The sequence below is a fragment of the Monodelphis domestica genome, chromosome 4 (assembly GCF_027887165.1).
Source record: "Monodelphis domestica isolate mMonDom1 chromosome 4, mMonDom1.pri, whole genome shotgun sequence".
Classification (NCBI taxonomy): Eukaryota; Metazoa; Chordata; class Mammalia; order Didelphimorphia; family Didelphidae; genus Monodelphis; species Monodelphis domestica.
The window spans coordinates 247,561,445-247,585,623 of record NC_077230.1 but is presented as its reverse complement, the minus strand read 5'-3'; the positions used below and the strand labels follow the sequence as shown (position 1 = coordinate 247,585,623).

General features: G+C 34.7%; 1 protein-coding gene across 2 annotated transcripts in view; it reads right to left on the bottom strand.

The window, feature by feature from the left end:
- Window positions 1–24,179, bottom strand: part of CWF19L2 (CWF19 like cell cycle control factor 2) — a 142,680-nt gene that overhangs the window by 9,358 nt on the left and 109,143 nt on the right. For both annotated transcript variants that reach the window (XM_056794442.1, XM_007494895.3), the window contains 3 exons: window positions 9,294–9,449; window positions 6,838–6,918; window positions 2,113–2,214 (listed from right to left, as the gene is read on the bottom strand). In XM_056794442.1, the coding sequence (XP_056650420.1) occupies window positions 2,113–2,214; window positions 6,838–6,918; window positions 9,294–9,449 (339 nt within the window). The remainder of the gene's footprint in view (window positions 1–2,112; window positions 2,215–6,837; window positions 6,919–9,293; window positions 9,450–24,179) is intronic.

Sequence of the window (24,179 nt, the reverse complement as noted above, 5' to 3'; positions counted from 1 at the left end):
AAAAATGTGAAATGAATTGCCTCAAGAAAGAAATTCTCCCTCTTTTCATCTACAGAATAAACTAGATGACCAATGAGATTTCTCCCAATTCTCAAGTTCCATTCTGATTCAAACACCCAGACTCTACCTTCTTCAGCCTATTCACCTCCCATGATCCACCAGTCCTCTAACCTCAGTTACACATAATGACAATCATCCTCTTGATCTTGCTAATGTCCTCTAGCTTTTCACTTCTATGATCAAGAACTCTAACATCCTTTTATCCAAGCATAATCACCCACCACCTCCTCTCTCCTATGCTTTACTGTGCTCACCAGGAACTCATCAATATTTTTTCCTCTGCATTGGCAACAGTCCCCTCCCATATTGTTCTTATTTCCTTAGTGAACTAGTTCAATTCTGCACTATCATCTTCTCTTGAATACCTTGCTCCTTCATGCTAGTGCCAATTATGCCTTGCCAAATACTAACTCTCTCATACTTTAAAGATAAAGAAATCCACACTTTTCCCCTTAGAGTTCTGTCTTCTCCACTACCCTCATCTCAGACTCTTGCCATCCTCAACCATTTCATCTGATGCAGGGGTGGCCCTTCTTGCCTCTACACATTCCCTCCCACCTTCTTTAATAAACTTCTACCACTATAATTCTACCACCCATGAGCCAAGAATTTTAAGATTCCCAGGAATATCTACTTCCTGCTCCGCACCAAAAGTCACAGTCCAGAGGAACCTGGTACCTGCCTCAGCTACTGAAGATCTAAAAGAATGGTTCTCACCACCTTAATACTATCACATTGTAAGGATAAGTCATAGAGAGAAATGCATGGATTATCTTTAAGAGGAAAGGAAAGAATTCTGACACAAACCCTGAGAGAAGATTCTGGAAGGAGAGGAGTATCTTGCTCTGAGCTCTTAGTCTCCTGGAGACATCTGTTTTACAGATGAGGAAACTGAGGCACAGGGATTTTTAATTTGCTCATATCCATACAGATAATTACTATAAGAAGCAAGATTTGAAAGTAGACCTTCTGACTGCAAAGGCATTCTCTACATTCTCCAAACCATTACCTCAGCAGTACTAATAAATGATTATCATTTGGACCTGGATAAGGTCTGATTTCTTGCCAATCACCTCACATCACTTACTCAGATCTGTTTGTTAGAAAGCAATGGTTAAGTGTTTTGTTTTTTTTAAATCCATACCTTCTGTCTTAATATAAGTTCTAAGACAGAAAAGCAGCAAGGGCTAGTGTGATTAAATGACTTGTCTACAGTCCCAAAGCTAGGAAGTGACTGAGGCCATATCTGAATCCCAATCCTCCCAACTCTAGCTCTAGCACTCTAGATAGTTACTGTGAATTGCAGGTTAAAAGGAGTCCTTTAGAAAGCCAAGATAAGGAATGGATCATGGCTTGGTATTATAGTTACACCGAGTAACTTCAACTATGAAAAAAAAAATTTAACTTTACAAAATGTTATATTAATAAAACAAGTTATAATAAAACAACTTGGCTTAGCATTTATACTCTCAAACTAATGTATTTTCTAAAAGATAAATATTCTATTCTTCACCATTGTGAGGTTTATTTTAAAATATATTCATAATGTTTTGCAAGTTGTCATTATAAAAGTCCTTCCAAAAATATTATTTACATCATATTAGAAATTTTATTCTTTTTAGTAAATTCTGATTTTTTAAAAACAAAGCACTCCTTTCCCTCTCCCTCTCCCAAAATCCAAACAAAAGCTTACAAATAAACATGTGCTGATACATTGTATCAAGGTTTCTTCTATTAGAGTAGCCCTTAATAGATAAATAACAATAAGGAAGAAAAAAGCTGGCAGCTTGAGTTTCAAGTCTTCCTTCCCATTTGGCTTCTGTATCTTAACCTACCAGATAATACTGACAATATGAGAGCCCTGAGAAAGACAAGCAAGCATTCTTTAAATACAATGGGATCATTAGCAGGTAAGTCAGAGATAAGTGAAACTTAGGTACTCTAATTTCCAAGTTAATATTTGTACAATAAGTATAACTGACTGAAATACTTTAAAAAAAATGTTGCTTAAGTATACATTTCTGAAAACTTAGTTTCTTTGTATGTTCATACCTTTCCAAAGTAATGAGGAAACTTCTGCTGGTCTTCAATGACATGGGCAAAGCCTCCTTGAAGGCCAAAATCTACAGAAAAGTAAGGCAAGCCTCTGGGTACCTAAATACAAAAAAGAACATTGTTGAAAAAGGACATTGATTCAAGAAGAATAAAGAATTTGAAGAAGTCACCTAATTGCTCACCAGGATATATGGCAAATCCCCTTCCCATCTCCTGCTTCCCACTTCTATCTCCAAAGACTCCTTTAAATATCTCCAGAGAAAGAGATTCAGAAACCTGACTTTCTGCGTAAGTCAAACTCAACCTATTATCTGAATCTGTAATCGCTACACTTGAAGTTAATTCCTTCTGATTTTATTCTCCATAAGAAGCCTGGCAGACAGGCCAGGGAAATAAATCACTAATCCTTTCACATACTTACTATTTCTCAAATAATAAAAGGCCACTGGAAAATAATATTAACATTCTATTCAAAATGTACAAGTCCAGGGACCATGAATTTAGAGCTAGAAGATATACCTTACAGATCTTTTAGTTCACCCACTCCTTTTCATTTTACTGGTTTGGGGTTTTTGAAACTCTTATGTCTTGGCTCCAAGGCACAAGAGCAGTAAGGGCTAGGCAACTGGGGTTAAGTGACTAGCCTAGAGTCACACAGCCAGGAAGTGTCTGAGGTTATAACTGAACCCAGGATTTCTTTTCTCTAGGTTTGGCTTTCAACCTACTGAGTCACCTAGCTGCCCCCCCTTTACTATTGAGGAAACTTAAGACCCAAAAAGTTAAGTAGTTTTCTCAAAATGGTAAGCAATGACAGCCATGATTCAAGCTTAGTCCAAAATTCAGTGAGCAGAAAAGAGTAAACTCAATTGTATTTGGGAAATTATATAGTGATTTCTATAATCTCAAGCTATTTATCAAAAGAATTTTTTTAATTCTTCTTAATGTTAATATCCTTCTGATGATTCTATATAGCTGCAAATAACAGCATACCAAAATCTCTGAAGAATCAAAATTGCCAGTGAACCAAGGGACAATAGAAAGATACATAATAAGCATAAATTGGCTTATGGAATATTAGTAATAACATGCACCAGAAGTAGCATTAAATATGCCTTTTAATAAGTTTATAATGAGAAAAAGATGGGGCTGGTCATGTAATAAGAGCGAGAAACAATAGGCTGAAAGCCTGAAAGGTGAACTGATACTAATGGAATATTACAAAAGACCTTCAACTTCTTGGTTTCAGTGGAAGATTTACAGGATTACATGGACAAAAAAACGCACAGAATGAGATGGTATGGGTGATTAGTGATCAGTATTACCAGAGGGTATATATGATCAATGATCATAAGTTGAAAATAAAAATATTTCTTATAGACTAAAAAGAGCAAATAATGATGGATTACCATATTTCAACTATCCTGTGCTATCTTTATGTAGCTGTTATTTTGTGCTGATTTCCAGATGAAGCTAAATCTTCCCTAAAGAGTTACTCTCTGGATTTTAAAATCAATTATTGACTATTCTTTTCAAGTAGTCGCTATATGTAGAACCAGAATAAAATATCTACTCTAGACTCTGAGGCAATGAATAGTCAATTATCTTGATATCACTATGCACAGAAATCACAAGCAAAATGAGAATAAGTGACCTCAAGTCACTATTCTTGCCTCCATTTCTTATACTTTATTGAAAAAAGGACCAGTTTCAAAGACAAGGATTCAAGTTCATAAAAGAACAATGTAAAAAACTAAGAAATTTTTACACTTATAAATCATATACTAAAATTGTTCCTACATCTTAGAAATTATAAAACAGACCAAGAATCTACTCATTGAGAACAAATGAATGTCTACTTAATTTCAGCATCTTCCCAGACTTCATGTTCATTTAAAAATACTGATTGCCTCATTTTCTCAAAAGTATACTTATAGCAAAGCATCTTTTTTATAAAAATTACAAACATTTTTAAATGCCCATTTAAAAATATTTCCTACTGTTACACAATCCTTTCTAAAATTTGTGATAATCACCAATAACACAAATCTTTGACAGATTGCTATTTCCTCTCCCTCAATGAGCAATGAGTTCATTCTTATCAGGTAGAATGCTCAAGGAAAAACATGACAGTCACACTAGGAGTATTTTGGGGAAAATAAACCAAATTTCTATAAGCATTTCTAGGCATTTGATTTGTTTTTGGAGAAATGAGAGGGGATATGGCAACAATAACCAATGTTAACTGAACTAAGCTATAAAGTGGCCCATCATCTTTTGAGTGTATTTTGATTCCAAAATTCATTTAAGGTCAACTGTTTAGAGCTCAGAATATTTTTCCATCGAAAAAAGCATCATGTAAGGTGATTAAATTCCCAGACCAATTAAAAAAAGCCTAATTTGTTCATAATGTAGTTTTAACTCTAAAACTACTAAACCTAGTTATCTATTAACATATGGAAAAATAAGACCTAAATACCTCCAAACTGTCCCAGAAGTGAGAAGCCAACTATTTCCTTAGCTTTTTCCCATCTATTATAACTGGTTCCAGCAGGAAAAAGGGACAGAATGAATGAGTTCTGGTAGCAATATTTGAATGGCAGGGCCCAGGCATCAGATATCGAAAGTGCTAGTGAATCAGATTAAAATATAATTGGGAAATATTTAACAAAATAAATGAAAAATGCAAGGCAATATAGAAAATGTTAATCTATAGTTTTCTAAATTAATCTGTGTAAAACTTGCAAGGAACTATTTCTATTTGAGCTTTATCCCAATGGTCAAACTTGGTAATCTCTTCAACTCTCATGAATTCAATTATTTCTGTTTCTATGCTGATGATTCTCAACTCCACTTATCCAGCCCTAACCTCTCTACTGACCTCATGTGTCAGCATATTAAATTCAAGACATTTAAAACTGACCTCATTGAATCTCATTATCTTCAGTGCTTCCAAACATCTCTATTATTGTCAAGGGCACCATCATACTCCTAATTTCACAACTTAAATGCCACCCTGAGTTTATTTAGGTGTGAGAGAGAGATGGTCAGAACTGTACTTTAGGACAGTCACTTTGACAGCTGAGAGTCAATATATGGAATTTATGCCAATATGCAAGACTAAGAAGCATTCACCAACAGATAAATTTTCAAAGGACATAAACAATTCTCAAAAGAAATACAAACTATTAATATAAAACCTGTACCAAATCACTGTTAAAATAACTGATGAATACCCAACAAGGATAAGAAAAGATAGAAACAGTCAATGTTTGGAGGGAATGCAGAAAAAGACAGGCATACTATAATACTCAAGTTTGTTAGAGAACTGATCTAACCATTCTGGACCTGCAAGTATGTAGGAGGGAAACGTGGCAAAAATAGCGATAGATCTCACTGTTAAGGACAGTCCCAAGGATGTCAAAGACAGATAAAAAGATTCCAGATATATCAAAGTGCTAATAGCAGCAATACTTATAGAAACAAAAACCTGGAAACATACTGCCTATTAATTGCGGAAAAGTAAAACAAACTGTAGTATATGAGTGTAATGAAATATTATTGTGGATCTAAGCCACAACAAATATAAGAAATACAGAGAAAAATGTGAAGACAAACTGATGTAGGATAAAATATGCAGAACTAGGAAAAGAACATATTTAGTAACAACAATGTAAGTGGAAAGAAAAGATTAGAATAAAACCAAATGTTATTTTATTGTAGTAATTAAGTTTGGAGAAATGAGAAAAACAATTAGATGGAGGACTACAGGTATGGAATATCAAACATTTTGTCAGATATAGCTTATGTGTTATATTTTTTAAAATTTTGCTGAATTTTCAAAATTATCTGTTATGAAGGAAGAACCACTGGATAGGGAGGGAAGAAGAATATATATGGAACTGAATGTTATTTAAAAGGTACCATAGATCAATAAACTTTTTCTTTCTACTTCATTAAGAGATAGTCCCAAAGGCAAAAAGTTAATCTGCATCTGAAACAATAGGGAAGGAAATATGACGCAAAAGAAAGAGCTCATGATATACAATCAGAAAACCTGAATTTTTATTCCAGCTCTATTATTTTCTGTATATGCAACCCAAGGCAAGTCACTTGTCAGTTTCCTCCTCTATAAAAATAAATGATAAGGATGAGATGACCTCAAAGTTCCTTTCATCTGAGAATGGGCCTTTAACCTACTAATATGTGCAGGATATGTTATGAATAAGCTAGTCCTACCACCAAGGTAGGGATTGGTGCAGTGGGTTAGGTGCCCTGTAAAAATAGACTTGAATCCCGGACTTCAATCCCCAGAAGTCCTTGCTCCACACTTCCTCAGAATGCTTTGAAATATCACTGAATTCTCACCTGGGCCAAGAGCGAGATGGGGTATTTAACCTTGTTGTGAATAGGCTCTGCCCTCTTTTTACTTCCGCTTCGGAGCACATGTGGGTCTCCACCTAGTAGGCAAGATGTGAGTGGTCGTGAATAGGCTCTTTGGGCCTAGACACGTGCTTTTCTTACTTGTGTTTTCTTTATATTTTAACCTTCAATAAACCTCTAAAAATATAATACTCCTGGCAGAGAGAAACTAATTTCTACCTGCCTCAGTTCCCCCTAAAATTTTAGTCTTTACAGTCCCCAACACTATACTGAAGAATTGTAATGCTTTAGAATTTTCATGATATCTAGAAACTACTACTAAAAAATAAGGTGGATACTTACAGACTTTCGGATATCTCTTGTAGATAGGTCAATTAATTTCTTGTTCATGGACCACTCTTCATCAGATTCCATTATAGCTTTCTAAGAAAAATTGTTTTGAAATTTGAGAAAATAATATAGAAACAAAGATAAGAAGGCAATTTAAAGTGAGATAATGCCAACTAACAAATAAGACAGATTATGTATGATGTATTACTGTTCTGAATGCATGTCTTAATTTACTTGAAACTATTATGTTATATGGTACAAACATTTAAAAAATAAGAACTTGATGTATTCTGTTCATTTCTTAACTGTTATACTAATACTAGCCCAACTTTTCATAAAATAATTATCATTAATAAGAATTTTCAATTTAATGTTAAACATAAAAGGCTACCTTGTATACAACTGTGTAATAACTGTGTTCAGAGAAATCTCTATTCATATAAATGCATAAGTTAATTCAATTACTCACTTTTCAAATATTTGAACATTTAACGTATAAACCTTTTTGGTACCTCAAGCTACATGACTATTTCTGACTATATATATAGTAAGGCAGGAAATTAAAAGGGCAAATATAAAACCAGAAAACATTCAGGAATTTAAGGCTTGCATTTCCTATGTCAACTAGTTTACAAACCATTTGATGGTATACAAATATCTGATAGAGAGTATGACAAAACTAAATTATTTCCATTCCCATTCTGGTTATACTCTTATTAAAATCAAAAATATCTCAACATGAAATCTTGACATGAGATAGCATGGGGCAATGAAAAAAGAGCACTGGTTTTGGAGTCAGGAAAAGGATTTGATTTTAGCTCTGCTCCTTCCTATTTGTATAATCTGTGTAACTTACTTAACATTTCTGGATTCATTTTCCTCATCTATAAGAAAAGGAAGCTGAATTAAATGACCTCTGAAGAAACTTCCATTCTTATATCTTTGTTCTTAATGAAGATTAAAAAAGTACAATTTCCAATCACTGTTGTTCTCTGTATCAAGGGAATGTATTTAAAACACGTTCTACATTGTAACTGAAAAACCTGTGCACTGAGTCTACCAGATACAAGTATGAGTGCTGGCTCTGTAACTAACTGTCTTTTCTGTCCCAGGAAAATTAATCTCTAGGATTCAGTTTCTTTCTCTCTAGTCTAATGTTATCATGCTAGAATATCTCTAGGTTGTTTTAAGTTCTAGTATTTTATCATTTTATGAAATACAAACATTTTCTCAAAAGCAAGTAATTCTATCTCCAGTGATCAAAAAAATACTTAGTGGAAAAGAGAGAGTAGCATATAATTCTAACAAGAAATTATATCAGGCAATTTAATTGAATTAGCATTTACTGTCTGGTAGGCCCTGGATGAAAGAAGAAATTAGTTACAAGAGTCATTGAAGTCTAATGAATCGCCAAATGGATCATCATAGAAATCAAAAATTAAAACTCAATAATTCTTATACACTATCACTTGATACTTTTTAAAAATGGCATTTTTATTAGTTGAAAGTTAAATATTAAGTATTTTCATTAGTTACATGAAGTCCCAGTGACCTAAAACACAGAGTGCTAATGTCACCTGGTCTCTTTTAATAGCCTAATACTATAAAACAAAAGAATACTTCACTTTTTAAAATCATGCCATTTTCAGAAAAAAGTCAAATTTTTTAAACTAGTCCTTTGTTTGCCTATTCCATTGACTAAAAAATATCATTATTAGAATCTATGTCATTGAATTTCAAATTCCATGCTGTCTGAAAACATTTGACTCTACTCAATTCTATATTTCTGCATCAATTTACAAAACATACTTGTATATTAATACTTTCTGAATTGTTTGATGTTTGAACAATTGGTTCAGAATGTAAGATCACTGGAACTTTTAAAAATTCAGTAGGGCACCAAATTCAGCAGCATAAACAGATGGAAATTTTTTAAAAAGGTATTCAGGGGTTTTTATGATAGTGACAACTTAATTAGCTAATCACCATCATTTCAGAATAGTCCAGAAATGTATGCTAAAATTTAAAGATATAATTTCTTTTGTCAAGAATGACCATGAAAATCTAAATACTGAGAAGTTACTACCATAATTCACCAAGGCATTAGTATTGTTACTGTTGGTTTCTGTGGTAAATTATTAATACTCAAGAATTATGTCCACAATTTTTACTTGACAATATCCTAAAGTAAAATCTTAGTTCTAAATGAAAAATGAAAAATAAAACTATTTTATACTTTTGCTATTGAGACCAGTATAACTTAATATGAAAAACTTGTAACTTGTGCCAAATTTCCAGAATATAACTTGTTTACTATGCTGGATTTCATTCAATTATTAATATTATGACAATGAGAAATAAATGTGATAAACATATAAGAAAAAATGAGAAATAGTATCCAAACAACCATAATTATAGTAAGGTGTTAAATGAGGAATAGAAGTGTTTGAAAATTTATCTTTAAATACCTTAAAGTAGATGGGAGCCATATCTCCTACTTCCTTTGGAAGAGGAATACACTCATAAACCATGTGATAGCGTTTGTTCATACTCATATTTGTTTCTAAAAAGATGCAGTCTAGTTCTTTATCTTCAAACATCTTCACCAGTGCCTTTCTGAAACTCTGAAAAGAAGATGGATGTAAATGAAACAAATGAATTCCACTCAAAACAAATTTCTCATTATGGCCAAGAGAAAAGAAGTAAGCAGGTCAGGCCTACAATTATGATAAATCAACAAGTGCAGAATATAAAGAAAATGAAATGACTATTATAAAATGATGCCAAAAAAAAAACTCCAAAAAAAAGAGTACATAGTGAAGAGAAATGAACAAAAAATCCTGATCAAGACTTAATGACAGTAATTGGAGTTTATACCATTATATACCTCCCCCTAGTCTTTGTAGAAGTAAGAGATTACAGGTGTCAGATTAGGTGGATATATTGATTAGTTTTGCTGACTTTTAGTAACTGTATATATTGTTTTCTTGACTGCTTACTTTTTATCAGTTCACATGAGCCTTTCTATATATCTCTATATTCATTATGTCCATTGTTTCTATGTTTACTATTTCAATAATATTCTGTAACAGTTATGTGTCACAAATGGTTTATCTATTCTCCAAACAATAAACATCAACTTTATCTATAGTTTTTTGCCATCACAAGAGTCCTACTATAAATATTATTGGTGTATATAAGACTTTCCTTTTGTCATTAAACATTTAATTACATGTCTTTTAGAGTTTCATAAACTTACAGAGCATCAAGTGAACATAAATGATGCCTAATTTTTTTTTGTCACCTAACCAAAGATGGTTAGATCACGGTGATGATTATGATTATGGCTAAAAATTTCAGTCAGTTTACATCCTACAAATAGACAAGTTACCTCTGGATTAAAGGTGTTATATACTGGCTACCAGAGACCTAAATTTAATCAAGGAGATGAGTTTCTTCTAAAATACTACCAAACTGGCAAATGGTCAAAGTATATGATCAAGCAATTTCCAGATAAAGAGATCAATGCTATAAATAACCATATGAAAAAATGTTCTAAATCCTTCTGGATTAGAGAAATGGAAATTAAAACAACTTTAAGGAACCACTTCACACCTATCAGATTAGCCAAAATGACAGCAAAAGAAAGTGATCAAAGTTGGAGGAGATGTGGTAAAATTAGAACACTAATGAACTGTTGGTGGGATTGTGAACTGATCCAACTATTTTGATGGGCAATCTGGACCTATGCCAAAAGGGCTATAAATTATGCATACCTTTTTATCTAGTAATACCACTAATAAGTCTGTATTCCAAAGACATCAAAGAAAATGGAAAAGGACACATAGGTACAAAAATATCTATAATAGCTTTTTTTTTTTTGGTAAGGGCAAAGAATTGGAAACTGAGGGGATACTTATCAATTGGGAATACCTAAACAGATTGTAGTATATGATGGTGATGGATACTAATGTGCTGTAAGAAATAATGAACAGGATAATTTCAGAAAGAGCTGAAAAGACCTATATGAACTAATAGAAAGTGAAATAAGCAAAACCAGGAGAACATTATACACTGTAACAATATTGTTTGACGATCAATAGTGAAAGACTTAGCTACTTTCAGCAATACAATGATCCAGGACAGTTCTGAAGAACTTATGGCAAAAAATCCTGTCTACCTTCAGACAAAGAACTATTGGAGTCAGAATGTAGACAAAAACATACATTTTTTTACCTTAGTTTATATATGTTTTTATTTTGGGGTTTTAGTTTTATATGAGTATTTCTGACAACTATGGAAGTGCTTTGTATGGTAATATATATATATACAACCCCATATGTACTATAGTGGTAGTCTCTCGGTGACCGAGAATGACAATTGTCTTTGTGCAGTTTCATCTACAGTGTACCCTCATGTGGCTTTGGAGTCCAAAGGCTGAGGCGCAGAGTGTGTGGCACATGGGGCCTGGGACGTCAGTTGTTACAGGAGGTGTGGTTGTGGCCTGGAGTCGGCGTTCACGCGCAGTGGCAAGACGTCGACGTCGCTCATCTTCAAAGGTGGTGGCGGCATGGTTAATGTGGGTTCGCCAGCTGCTTCTGTCAGAGGCAGCGAGATCTAGTTGCTTTGGTGTCATGCCAGCCCACTTCAAGTTGGACTTTAGCTGATCCTTGCATCTTTTCTTTGGTCGGCCTTGTTTCCTGAGACCAGCTCACAGTTCCCCATAGAATACCCGTCTTGGTATTCACTGTGGGTCCATGTGGATGACGTGTCCAGACCATCGTAGCTGGGTTTTGAGGACCATGACTTCAATGCTGGTGGAGTTGGCTCTGTCGAGGACTTCCTGATTGGTGATTCGGTCCTGCTATCGGATCCTCATGACTGACAGGAGGGAGTGTTGGTGGAATTGCTCCAACTGCTTCATGTGCTTCCGGTATAGTGTCCATGTCTCACAACCGTACAGGAGCGAGGCTGAGGACCACTGTGTTGTACACTTTGAGCTTCATCGCAGTGCTTATACCGCTGTGTTGGAGGACTTTGCAGCTCAGCCGCCCAAGTGCCTGGCTGGCCTTTTGGATCCTGGCATTAATCTCGTGGTCTAGGGACCCGTCGTTGGCGATGGTGCTGCCCAGGTACTTGAAAGTGTTGACGTTAGAAAGCTGCGTGCCGTCGATTGTAATGCACGGCTGGTTCGTTGGCCTCCCTGGTGCAGGTTGGAACAGTACCTCTGTTTTGCTGAGGCTGATAGTCAGGCCAAACAGTTTTGTTGCGGTGGAGAACCTGTCCACAATGGTTTGGAGATGATTTTCTTGGTGGGCCATGAGAGCACAGTCATCTGCAAAGAGAGCTTCCAGGATGAGTCTCTCTGTTGTCTTTGTTTTCGCAGTCAGGCAGCGAAGGTCAAATAGTGAGCCATCCAGTCGGTATTTGATGTAGACGCCCAGGTCTAGATCCATCACATCATGTTGTAATACTTGGGTGAAAAACAGGTTGAATAGTACTGGAGCGAGGACACAGCCTTGTTTCACGCCATTGGAGATGTTGAAGCGATCAGAAGTCTCTCCACCAGATAGGACTTCCCCTGTCATGTCAACATGAAAGAGCTGAATCAGTTGGACGAATTTTGCTGGGCAACCGAGCTTGCTGAGGATCACCCACAATGCGTCCCTGTTCACTGTGTCGAAAGCCTTTGTCAGGTCTATGAAGACAATGTAGAGACTCAGGTTCTGCTCAAGGCATTTTTCCTGCATTTGCCTCACCGTAAAGACCATGTCGATGGTGCTGCGATCTGATCAGAAGCCACACTGTGATTCAGGCAGGTTCTACTCTGAAACAGATGACAGGAATCTGTTGAGTATAACACGGGCGAGGATTTTTCCGGCAGTGGAGAATAGTGAGATGCCTCTGTAGTTGTCACAGGCTGCTCGTGAGCCTTTGTTCTTGTATAGGGCTACGATGGAGGCATCTCTGAGTTCTGGGGGCATGTCTTCCTCTTCCCATATGCTGGTCAGCACTATGTGGAATGCCTGGAGCTCCTTTCCATTTAAGGCCTTGTACACCTCGGTTGGGATCCCGTCTTTACCGGGTGCCTTGCCTGCACTCATTTGTTTAATGGCTTTTTGGACTATCTATGTTGTCTCCCACAGTAGAATGTAAGCTCCTTGAGAAAATAAACCCCTTTTTCATTTATTAATTACAACAAAAGCTAATATTTATTTAGTGTTTATTATGTGGCAGCTACTATGTTAAGTGCTTTACAATTATTATCTCATTTGATCTTCACAACAACCCTGCAAGATAGGTGCTATTCATTCATTCATTGAAATTTGTAGCTTCCTTCTAGATTTAGTACCAAGTGTCACAAAAAAAACTTTTCCTTGTGTCCCAAGTGTTGCAGCTTCCAAACCTACACCCACCCACAAAATGATCTTCTATCAACTTTATATGATTATATATGTTATCTACTCCAGTTAAACTATAAATTCCTGGAGGATGGGGACTTTCACACTTGTCTTTCCATCCTCTGTGACTAGGATAGTGTCTAGAATTTGTAGGAGCTTAAAAATATATTTGGTTGATTGGTTAATTATATGCAATGCTTCCCAGTCCCTTTGACCTACTTTGATTCAAATAAGGTATGCCACTCCAAGGCCAGACTTCAGTAGTGGGGTTTTAACCCACCCTTAGTGATTCCTAGGAAGTCAAATTTTTCTGCTTTTGAAGGACCTCAAGTTCATCTTGCTTAGGGCCTATACTTTGCACATTCTTGAAGAGATAGATATCTTCAGTCATAGATTCTAGCTTCTGAATGTCTAAATAAATGTTCTTTTTCTCAGATTATAACTACTCTCCATGAGAAAGCACTTGATAGGCGCATTATGTAAGCAGTCTTACTTTTCCTCTACTATTAAATTTAAAGCCCTTTTAGATTTGTACAACCAAAGACAAATACATTTTTTTTAAACCCTTACCTTCCATCTTGGGGTCAATACTGTGTATTGGCTCCAAGGCAGAAGAGTGGTAAGGGCTAGGCAATGGGGGTCAAGTGACTTGCCCAGGGTCACACAGCTGGGAAGCAAATACATTTTTTTTTAACCAGACGTTGTTAGATATATTCCATTCCTAGCTTAAAAGTGGCCTTCCTATATTTTATGTCCAGAATTCCAAATCCCATATCCCATTCTCAAATGTCATTTATTTAACCAACACTGTTCATTTTCCAATCAATTTTCCTCCTCTTCAGCCCTTATTTTCAAGAAGCGAAGTGAGGAAAATGACACTTGAACCTCCTATGGTCTTAAGCTTCTTGCCCAAGACTTCATATCTTCAGCAAATGACATTCCAACTTCCTCATTCCTTGAACCTATTACAAGCTAATAGCAGTGAACAGACTGTAGAAGTTTCTGGTAAAAAAATCACTTTATCAAATCAAAAAATTCTATTGAACATCTGTAAAATCTCTTACTACTTGGAAAAAAATTCTGGCTCTTTTCCCTTAATAAATAACATAATTGTCATATTTTAAATGTTTATTTTTGTACCATTTAATGAAAATTCACAAACTATGAAAAATTAGCAAGTGGCATTGCTAGAATTTGAATTTAAGTTCCCTAATTTCAGAACCAATGATTTTGGACCAGAAGTATATGGATGATTTGCAAAAAAGATCTTTATAAGTCATCTTGGTTACTAAGATCATTCTTTGAGAGCTGTTAATACATCAAGTTCCAAAATATCTTATTGTTAAAAAAATTATCCAAGTCCAGTTTATAAGTAGTTTTTCCAGATTATTTTTAAAAGTTTGTATATCAAAAATACATATAGAGGTTTATATCACAGTTAATGACCAAAGAATCTTTTTAAGGGGCACTTAGACAATACACAAAGCAAGTGGAAAAGACATATTGTTTGCTCAGAACATAAGAATGTAATCTCTTTGAGGGTAGAGATGATATCACTTTTATCTTTGTATACTCAGAACCACATACAACCTGGATCATTAAAAGATAATGAATTCTTAATGACTCATTATCCACAAAAGTTACCAAGAATAATCAAGAAAAGAGTACTTGAAGAGTGAGTATCAAGTAGAATAGCAAACATTTACAAAGTGATTTACATATGTTACCTCATTTGATTCTCATAACCCTGTGATAGGTGCTATTAATACTCCCATTTGATGATGAGGAAACCTTAAGCTAAAGGAGGTTAAGTGACTTGCCCAGGTCACAGACTAGTAAGTGTCTAAGAAAATATCCCGACTTGACTTTATGTCCAGTCCTCAATGCATCCACTGCTCTGCCTATGGCATTTGTTCTACCATAGCTATCTAAGGACAGGAAAGGAAATTTTAAAATGCCTTGCAGAGCCTCTACCAATAAAAACAGTACACTCTCCTTACCAGCACAGAAGGTTTGAAAGTGTAGAATAATAGTAAGTCTAAATATTAACACTAATTTTTAATTTTTAATATCCTTTACAAAAGCATCTCAATCTACCATTCTACCTTTAAGTTCCACTACTGGGTTCAAGCTCTCTACAAAAACCTATTATTACTTCCATTGATTCATTCAGTCTACTATAAACATACTTTGAATGATCTTAATTTGATGGCTTTATCTAGACTCTTACCCTTCTGTCTCCATATCTCAACAGGATCAAATGTTTAATTTGGTCACAAAATCCTATTTCTTCCATTCAGTCCTAACTTGACTATGCCAGTCTACAATTATCTTTTCCACCTCTGTGTCTTAACAGGACCATCTAGGAAATTCATTTGATACTTATCATGCACTGTCTTCTATTGTCAATTATATTTTTATATATTTAAAGTCTTATCTCTATGACTAGTCATTTCAAGGAAAGACCTATGTTTTGCATGTTCTTATAACTCTGTAGCAGACTAATGCTACAAGACAACAATAGAGAAAGCAAACTGTGGCAGAACCAATCAAGCAAGCAAGGTTTTGATTTGAGTACAAGCTCAGAGATATATTATACATCTGTAATCTGATAATCCAATTTAGCTAAATTCAGGGAGTCCTATTACTCAGTTAGCCATAGAATGATTAAATTTTTCAATAACAATTCTTCAAGAGCATTAATTAAGTCAGGAAAAAAAATGCTGGTGATAGGGAATAACCAACCCTCCCCTCAGTACCAAAGAGAAATAAAAAAGACAACCAAAGTATAGTAGTAGACTCTCGGTAACTGAGGATGACAATTGTCTTTGTGCGCTTTCATCTGTGATGTAGATGAGTATGCACAAAGACATTTGCGCGTGAAGGAGATTTAAGTGGAAAAGCCAATGCACAGAGACAGTCCCACTCTCTCAGTGTTGGAAACCTGGGTCCAGTGGCACGAAAAATCGTTACACCTGGAGACTTCCTCAGCTGCATTGGATGGCCGTGTTGTCCTTTGTGCTCCAACACGCCCTAAGCACTCCACAGTGCCTTGCTGCATCGCCCTCTTAGCTGTTGAACCTTCTTATTGGTTTCCTCCATCTGTTCCGCTGAAACAGTCTTCACATGGTGGGTGAGCAAGGCCCTGGTTCACCGGGGTCGACGACCCAATGGCTACTCTCACAAGGTTTGGCCGGCCTGTTGAAGCTGCTGCCCGGGGTGTGACCGCTGCTGCATGCTAGCAGCTACTAGGAGCCACAAGTGAGAGCTGGGTGTCAGGTGAGGGTCAGAGGCTGGAGAGCTGCCCTAGGAGGGTACGACAAGCCCTCCATACCAGAGATACTACCCCTCCCTGAGCACCCCATACACCTTGACATCCAAAGTATAATTGTATTAAATAATATATCATAATACTGAACACATAGATGTTTAACAAATTACTTAACAAATGTTATGTATCATACAGTATATGGTCTATCAATTCCCTTACCTCTCCTATGACTTTATAGACTCCACTTTTCCACTTAGGACTACCTAGTAATTTCCTACTTCCCAATTTTCTATGAGATGAACAACTGGTCTGAGACTGCTTGGTTCTCCTGGAGGTCTTTTTTAACTTTTTACTCAGTGCTCAGTTTGTGTTAATATTTCTTTTCAGGGAATCTCCTATCTTATTTCGGTTTTTCATAATCTAACTCTCACAAGATAAGCTTTGTGAGAACAGTTTAAAGAAAAGATAATGTTTAATTTACACATAATTTAATGGAACTCAGTCCATCATCATTCATCTTCCTGGACTTAAGTCAATCACTTTGATATTCCCTAAATATGCATGCTAGTGAGTGCATTGTCATTCCAATATGATGTTACAGCTTTAATACTGTCCTCAAAATGAGTAATATATATTGAATTCTTTCCATTACTTCTTCTCAGTTTTTATAATGTATTATGGCCTGACTCCTTTTTTTGTCTTTGATCTTATTATCTCTTTGACATAAATATTCTTAAATATAAAGTTGAATTCATCTTTAAACAGATCCTACATTTGTCAGAGTATAATTTACTGGATTCATGGAAATGCCAATTTACATCAACTTTTTGCACTGTTTAACCTACCCCAAATGTTTTTTCTTTTCTGATATTTAGATATGTATTTCTAAGAGGATATGGATGAATTATTCCAGGAAGAGTATCATCAGCATCGTGGTGTAGAGGGAACCCAGGATTCTCAAAGGTTATGCCACAGAAGTGTAAATTCTTTCAAACCTGCCATGCTGAAAAGGTTTCAAGCATAGGCTCATCAATGGACTAAATCTTACTGTCTGAGGATTAGTCCTAGTGAACTCTGGTGAAACTCTTCAATGGATAAGCTACAAGGCAATGAATTTTAGGTCATGGCAACTCTCAAGGAAAAGAAGGAAAGGGAACAAGAATAAATCAAGCACCTACTATGTGCCAAGCACTGTGATAAATACTTTATAAATATTATTTCATCTGATCATCACAACAACCCTAGGGAATTCTATTCCATTCTATATATGAAGAAAATGAAGCAGACAAAGATTACATAGGATTACATAGCTAGTAAGTTTCTGAGGTAATATCTGTATTACCTCCCTGACTGTAGGGTCAACACTTTATCTACTGTATCACCTAGCTGCCTATTCTTTAAGTAAAAGGAAAGTCATGGTGTGCTTCAATCAAGGTAATATTCATATTGATAAAACAATAAATCACTAAAGAATAAGAGAAAGTATGAGTTTTTAGAACCACAAGGGATCATAATGATTATCTACTTCTATTACCTTTCATCAAACGAAGTCTCAAAGAGGTTGATTTGGTCAATATTATACAGATATTAAGTGAACTGGGATTCAGACCCAGGCCAATCATGGTTCTGTTATATAGAACTGTCTCTCACCTGATTCTTAAATATTTCACATTCATTTCAGCAAATCTATTTAAACAAAAATCCAAGTTTAGTAAAAAAAATTAAGTGTATGTGCATATATACATACATATATATGTTGCATATAAGTATTTTATTTTTTTCTGAGCATAATTTTATTGATGTAAGGAGTCCCCAGGGAGGAAACTGTTGACCACTACAAAGTGAATTTGATCTGGAACTAATTTATAGTTTTAGAGAGTGGCCTGGGGCACTGAAAAGTTAAGTGATCTGCTCAAGGTCACAAAATCATCACATGTCAGAGGCAGAGAAGACTCCAAGTCTTCCTGGCTTCAAGACTATCTCTCCTTATCCACTCCCCTTTATTTGTCTCTTATATCCTGCTATCTTTCTTAAAGTAAAAAAAATATTTTAAGTAAAACATAAAAAGTCAGTTATGGGATCATGTCCTTTATTATATGATCATTCTCATCTCATCACTGGCCAAGTTAACTGGAAAAGTTCCCTAATACTTAATCATCATGCTTATTAAATTCCCAAGGCCTCTTTCATTTATTATTAGACTCACAATTAGTTGTATTTTTTTATTGTTCTATATGTCTCAAGAAACCAGTGACCAAAAAGAAAGACACGATGTACACCAAAATATAGCAGCACTTTTTGGTGGTAGCAAAGAACTGGAAATAAAACAGATGTATATTAGTAAAAGAATAATCAAATTATAGAATATGAATGTAATGGAATGTGATTGTGATAGGACAAAAGAGGAGAATGATGAAGATAGAGAAACATGATAAGAGATGCACAAACTAATTCAAAATGAAGTAAGCACAAAAAACAATAAAATTTACATTTGCATTATAAAAATGTAAATGAGAAGAACAATAACCACAAAATAACTGAAACTAAGTTTAAGAACAAGCTGGGCCCAAAAGAAAGATGAGACATCTTTCTCTGGTTTATTTGAGGAACTTGGAGTCCATGAGTGTGGAACATTGCACATAATGTCAAATTTTCTTCAATGTGTTAAATGATTTTGCTTAAAATATTCTCTTGCTCTTTTTCTTTAAAAAAAAAAAAACTTTGTTATAAGGAATGGCTCTCTGGGAGCAGGCAGGAAGAAGTTTAAAAGGAAATCTAAGTGATGTAAAAACAAAAGACATCAATAAAAATCTTTTTTAAAAACTTTTCCGTTGTGCTCTAAAAATAATATAGTATGTTGAACAAAAATTTTGGTTACACGCATATAAAAAATAATGCTTGACTTAAGTCTTCTTTTAAATAGTTTCAGAAGACCCTTGAACAGTTGCTAAGTCTGTCAATTCTATTTCCATAAAATCTCTGGCATCTATCCATTCCTGTCTCTCAAATGAAATGGCAACAACCCTATTTCAAGACCCTTATCACCTCCTGCCTGAACTATCATAAACAGCCTCTGAAATGGTCTCCTAGCTTTCTGTTCCTCCTCTTTCCAATCCATCTTCCCCACAACTGCCAAAATAATCTTCCTAAAGCACAGTCTGAATGTTCCATTCAGTTATTCATGAAGTTCTAGAAGAAAAATACTATTTTCTAACTCCAATTAAAAAACTCTTGGTATAATTATTTCTAAAACTATGTTGTTTTATCAGGCATTTGAATGAAGGTAAACTATCTGTGTTCAAAATTTATGTTCTATTACTGTGGAAAGAAAAGAAGTATATCACAGTGGATACAGGGACAGCCTTTTAATCAGGAAAAATTGGATTCAAGTTCCACATTTGACAGTTCTGACCTTTGTGACCACTGACAAGTCATATAATCTTTCAATGACCCAGACAGTTAAGGTCACAAATTAGAGAGTAACTGATGATCTGGATTGAGAAAGGGAGTTTCTACATCAAAGAAATCAGACAATCACACAAAAAATGGACTGTTTTCTTCTTAACTTCCTATAAGTCAAATGTAAGGAAACAAGGATAAAAAACAATGTACTTTTTAAATAGAAAAACAAACCTCTACAGTCTTGATCATATGGCTGATTAGTTCAACTAAACACTAATACCCTTTTTCCCTTATACTATCACCTTTCTTGATAGATAGATAGATATATATATATATATATATATATATATATATATATAATCAATCATGGTATCATCTGCCTTCTTGCTCTAAAACTGCTGAATACTGCTGGAGGAAGCAATATAGCTGTGTAGATTGGGCCCACTACAAATATGCATTATGTAATTTTATCTAGGCCTTCACTATTGGACAGGAATCATTTTATTCTTCCCTTATTCTCTATCACTCTTTACAAAGTACTTATTACAAACTTCTTCTTTTATAAACTTTCATCAACACACAACTATCTTTTCCTCCAAGCCATACTTATTCTTTAAAACTCTTAAATACTGACTGTTGAATTATCTCCTCTTTTGTGCTATTTTTAGGTGTTTATTTGTTGATTTTCTAATTTTAAGATTGCATATCTACTCCATTAATCCAAATTTTTTTCCATAATTTTTAAAGTATATTTGTAGAGATATTTTCCCTCAGAGGACTAATTTCAATGCATCCAAGAAATTTTGGCATGTTATCATTATCACTTCCTTTCATATAATTATGCCTTTTTTTCCTATGGTTTTTTGACCCAATTATTATTGAGGATTACATTTTGATGTGTGAGTGTATGTGTGGGTTTGGTGGGTTGGTATGTCGAGAAGCTGATTTGTTATTTTTTTATTTTAAATTTAATTTAAAAATTTTTTCCATGGTTACATGATTTATGTTGTCTCCCTTCCCCTTTCCCTCCCCCCTCCTAGAGTTCACAAGCAATTCCACATTATACACACATATATATAAAATCACTCAAAACCTATTTCCTTATTAATCATTTTTATACTGGAGTAATCATTTAAAACCAAAACCCCATATATATAAATAAGTGATAAATCATGTTTTCTTCTGGATTTCTAAGCCCAGTTTTTCTCTCAATGTGGATAGCATTCTTTCTCATATCCCACAGAATTGTCCTAGATCACTGCATTGCTCTTAGTAGCAAAGTCAATTACATTTAATCATCCTACAATGTTTCAGTTACTGTATATAATGTATATATATATAAATTATATATAATGTTCTCTTGGTTCTGCCTATTTCATTCCACATCAGTTCATGTAGGCCTATCCAGGTCTTATAGAAAAACCATCAAATCATCATTCCTTGAGGTTTTCATTTTCAAATCTACTTTTGGGTCTGTGTCTTTAATTTGTGCTCCTTAAAAATGATTACTATTGTTATTGCATTATGCTCTTCAAAGCATGTGTTTATTACTTTTTTTTTATATTTGCTCTATTTCTATGCCCTAACATGATCAATTATTATAAAAGTTCCCTGTGTTATTGAGAAAGTATTCTTCATATTCTTTAGCAATCAATCTCATTTAGGTGTCATAAATTCTTTAGTTCTACATTCACCAATAAATTTTCAATTTTATATTTTCATTTTGTTTGCCATTCTGTTAGACTTACCCAAAACTGAGAGATATTGAAGATTACAATTACTCTTATGCTATTGTCTATGTATTCTTGTAGTTAAGTAATTTTTAGAAATTAAGGCTTTTGGTTCATGTAAGTTTAATACAGTGATCCCTCCTCATCTATCATAGAGTAACGTTCCAAAGACCGCCGTGATAGGTGAAAATCCACGAAGTAGCGGTGTTATGTTTATTTTATTATATATATATATATATATATATATATATATATATATATATATATTTATTTATTTATTTATTTATTTATTTTAAGGCTTTATAAACCCTTCACACTCTCCTATAAGCCTTTTCCACACTTATTAACCTACAGTCACTGAACCAATCAGCACCCAGGACACAAAACACCTGGCTATGGTTGGTCACCTTTCATTCCATCAGCCAATAAGTGTGCCACTATAAGTGTAACTCTGTGATACAAAATTAGATACAATGAATCCCCAGAATAATCCAGGATACAATGAAGCCCCAATAAGGGAACCACAATATAGCAAGGATTGACTGAACTATTTTTGGTTTGTGCTCCTTGGTTTCTTCCAGCATAAATTTCCCTTTTTATGCTATGAATGCTTGGTTTTGCTTTATCTGATAGCATGATTGTAATTATTAATATTTTTGGATTTACCTGATGCAGAGGAAAATGGTTTTATAGCTTTCCATTTTAATTCTCTATATAGCTTAGTTTTTTAAGTGTGTTTAATGAATAGATTGTGGACCCTCACTCATAGTGATTTCTTTACCTCCCAAGAGGTTCATTTATTATCTGAATGAACGAATCCCTGAATTCATATAGCCAGCCTCCAATAACTCAACTCAATATGTCTAAAGCTGAATTTCTTTACCCCAAAATATATCCCTCATTAAAACTTTCCTTTTTTCTTGTCCTTGGAACAAAATACAAACTCTTTAAAAAGGCCTTTCATAATCTGACTCCCACCTACAACCAAACTGGACTTCCTGTTGTTCCCCAAATTTATATTATCCTCCCTCTCTGTACCTTTATAAGGTATGTCCCCTATGTTTATAATTTGCTCCTTCTATAACTGCTTCTTAGACTCTCTTGCTTCCTTGAAGTCTCAGCTCCAGTACCACCTCCTAAACAAAGTTTTTCTTTATGCTATAGTTATCAGCATTCTGCCCTTTCTCAATTTACTCTGTTGTATACTTATATATGTGCATGTTATATATCACTGCGCTTACTAGAATGTAATATAAACCTTTTGAAGAGAGTGACTTCTTTTTTTGTCTTTATATTCTTGGCATTTAACACATTGCCTGGTCCAATGTTAAGTATTTAATAAAAGGTTGTTCTTTATTGTTGTTATCAAACATCTTATTTTTATAACCTATTAAGTGATGTTTATATAAATCATCCTCATTGCGGCTTGTAAGCATTCTGTGAGATATGTGAGACCAACATTATTATTATCCTTATAGTAGAGAGAAACCACATTTGAACTTTATGAACACAACTACAAAACACTCTCCACACAACTAAAACTAGACTTGAACAATTGGAAAAACATTAACTGCTCCTGGGTAGGATGAGCCAATATAATAAAAATGACCATCCTACCCAAACTCATCTATCTATTTAGTGCCATACCCATGGAACTTCCAAAAAAAATTTTTACTGATCTAGAAAAAACCATAACAAAGTGCATTTGGAAAAACAAAGGATCAAAGATATCCAGGGAAATAATGAAAAAAAAAAAACAAAGGAAGGGGGCCTTGCATTCCCAGATCTCAGACTATATTATAAAGCAGCAGTCATCAAAACAATTTGGTACTGGCTAAAAGACAGAAAGGAGGATCAGTGGAATAGACTCGGGGTAAGTGACCTCAGCAAGACAGTATATGACAAACCCAAAGATCCCAGCTTTTGGGACAAAAATCCACTATTTCATAAAAACTGCTGGGAAAATTGGAGGACAGTGTGGGAAAGATTAGGTTTAGATCAACACCTCACACCCTACACCAAGATAAATTCAAAATGGGTGAATGACTTGAACATAAAGAAGGAAACTATAAGAAAATTAGGCGAACACAGAAAGAGTCACAAAATGCAAAATAAATAATCTGGAATACATCAAATTAAAAAGGTTTTGTACAAACAAAACCAATGTAACTAAAATCAGAAGGGAAGCAACAAATTGGGAAACAATCTTACTCAAATTTACAAAGAGCTACATCAATTGTACGAAAAATCAAGCCATTCTCCAATTGATAAATGGGCAAGGGACATGAACAGGCAGTTCTCAGCCAAAGAAATCAAAACTATTAATAAGCACATGAAAAAGTGTTCTACATCTCTTATAATCAGAGAGATGCAAATCAAAATAACTCTGAGTTATCACCTCACACCTAGCAGATTGGCTAACATGACAGCTATGGAAAGTAATGAATGCTGGAGGGGATGTGGCAAAGTAGGGACATTAATTCATTGCTGGTGGAGTTGTGAATTGATCCAACCATTCTGGAGAGCAATTTGGAACTATGCCCAAAGGGT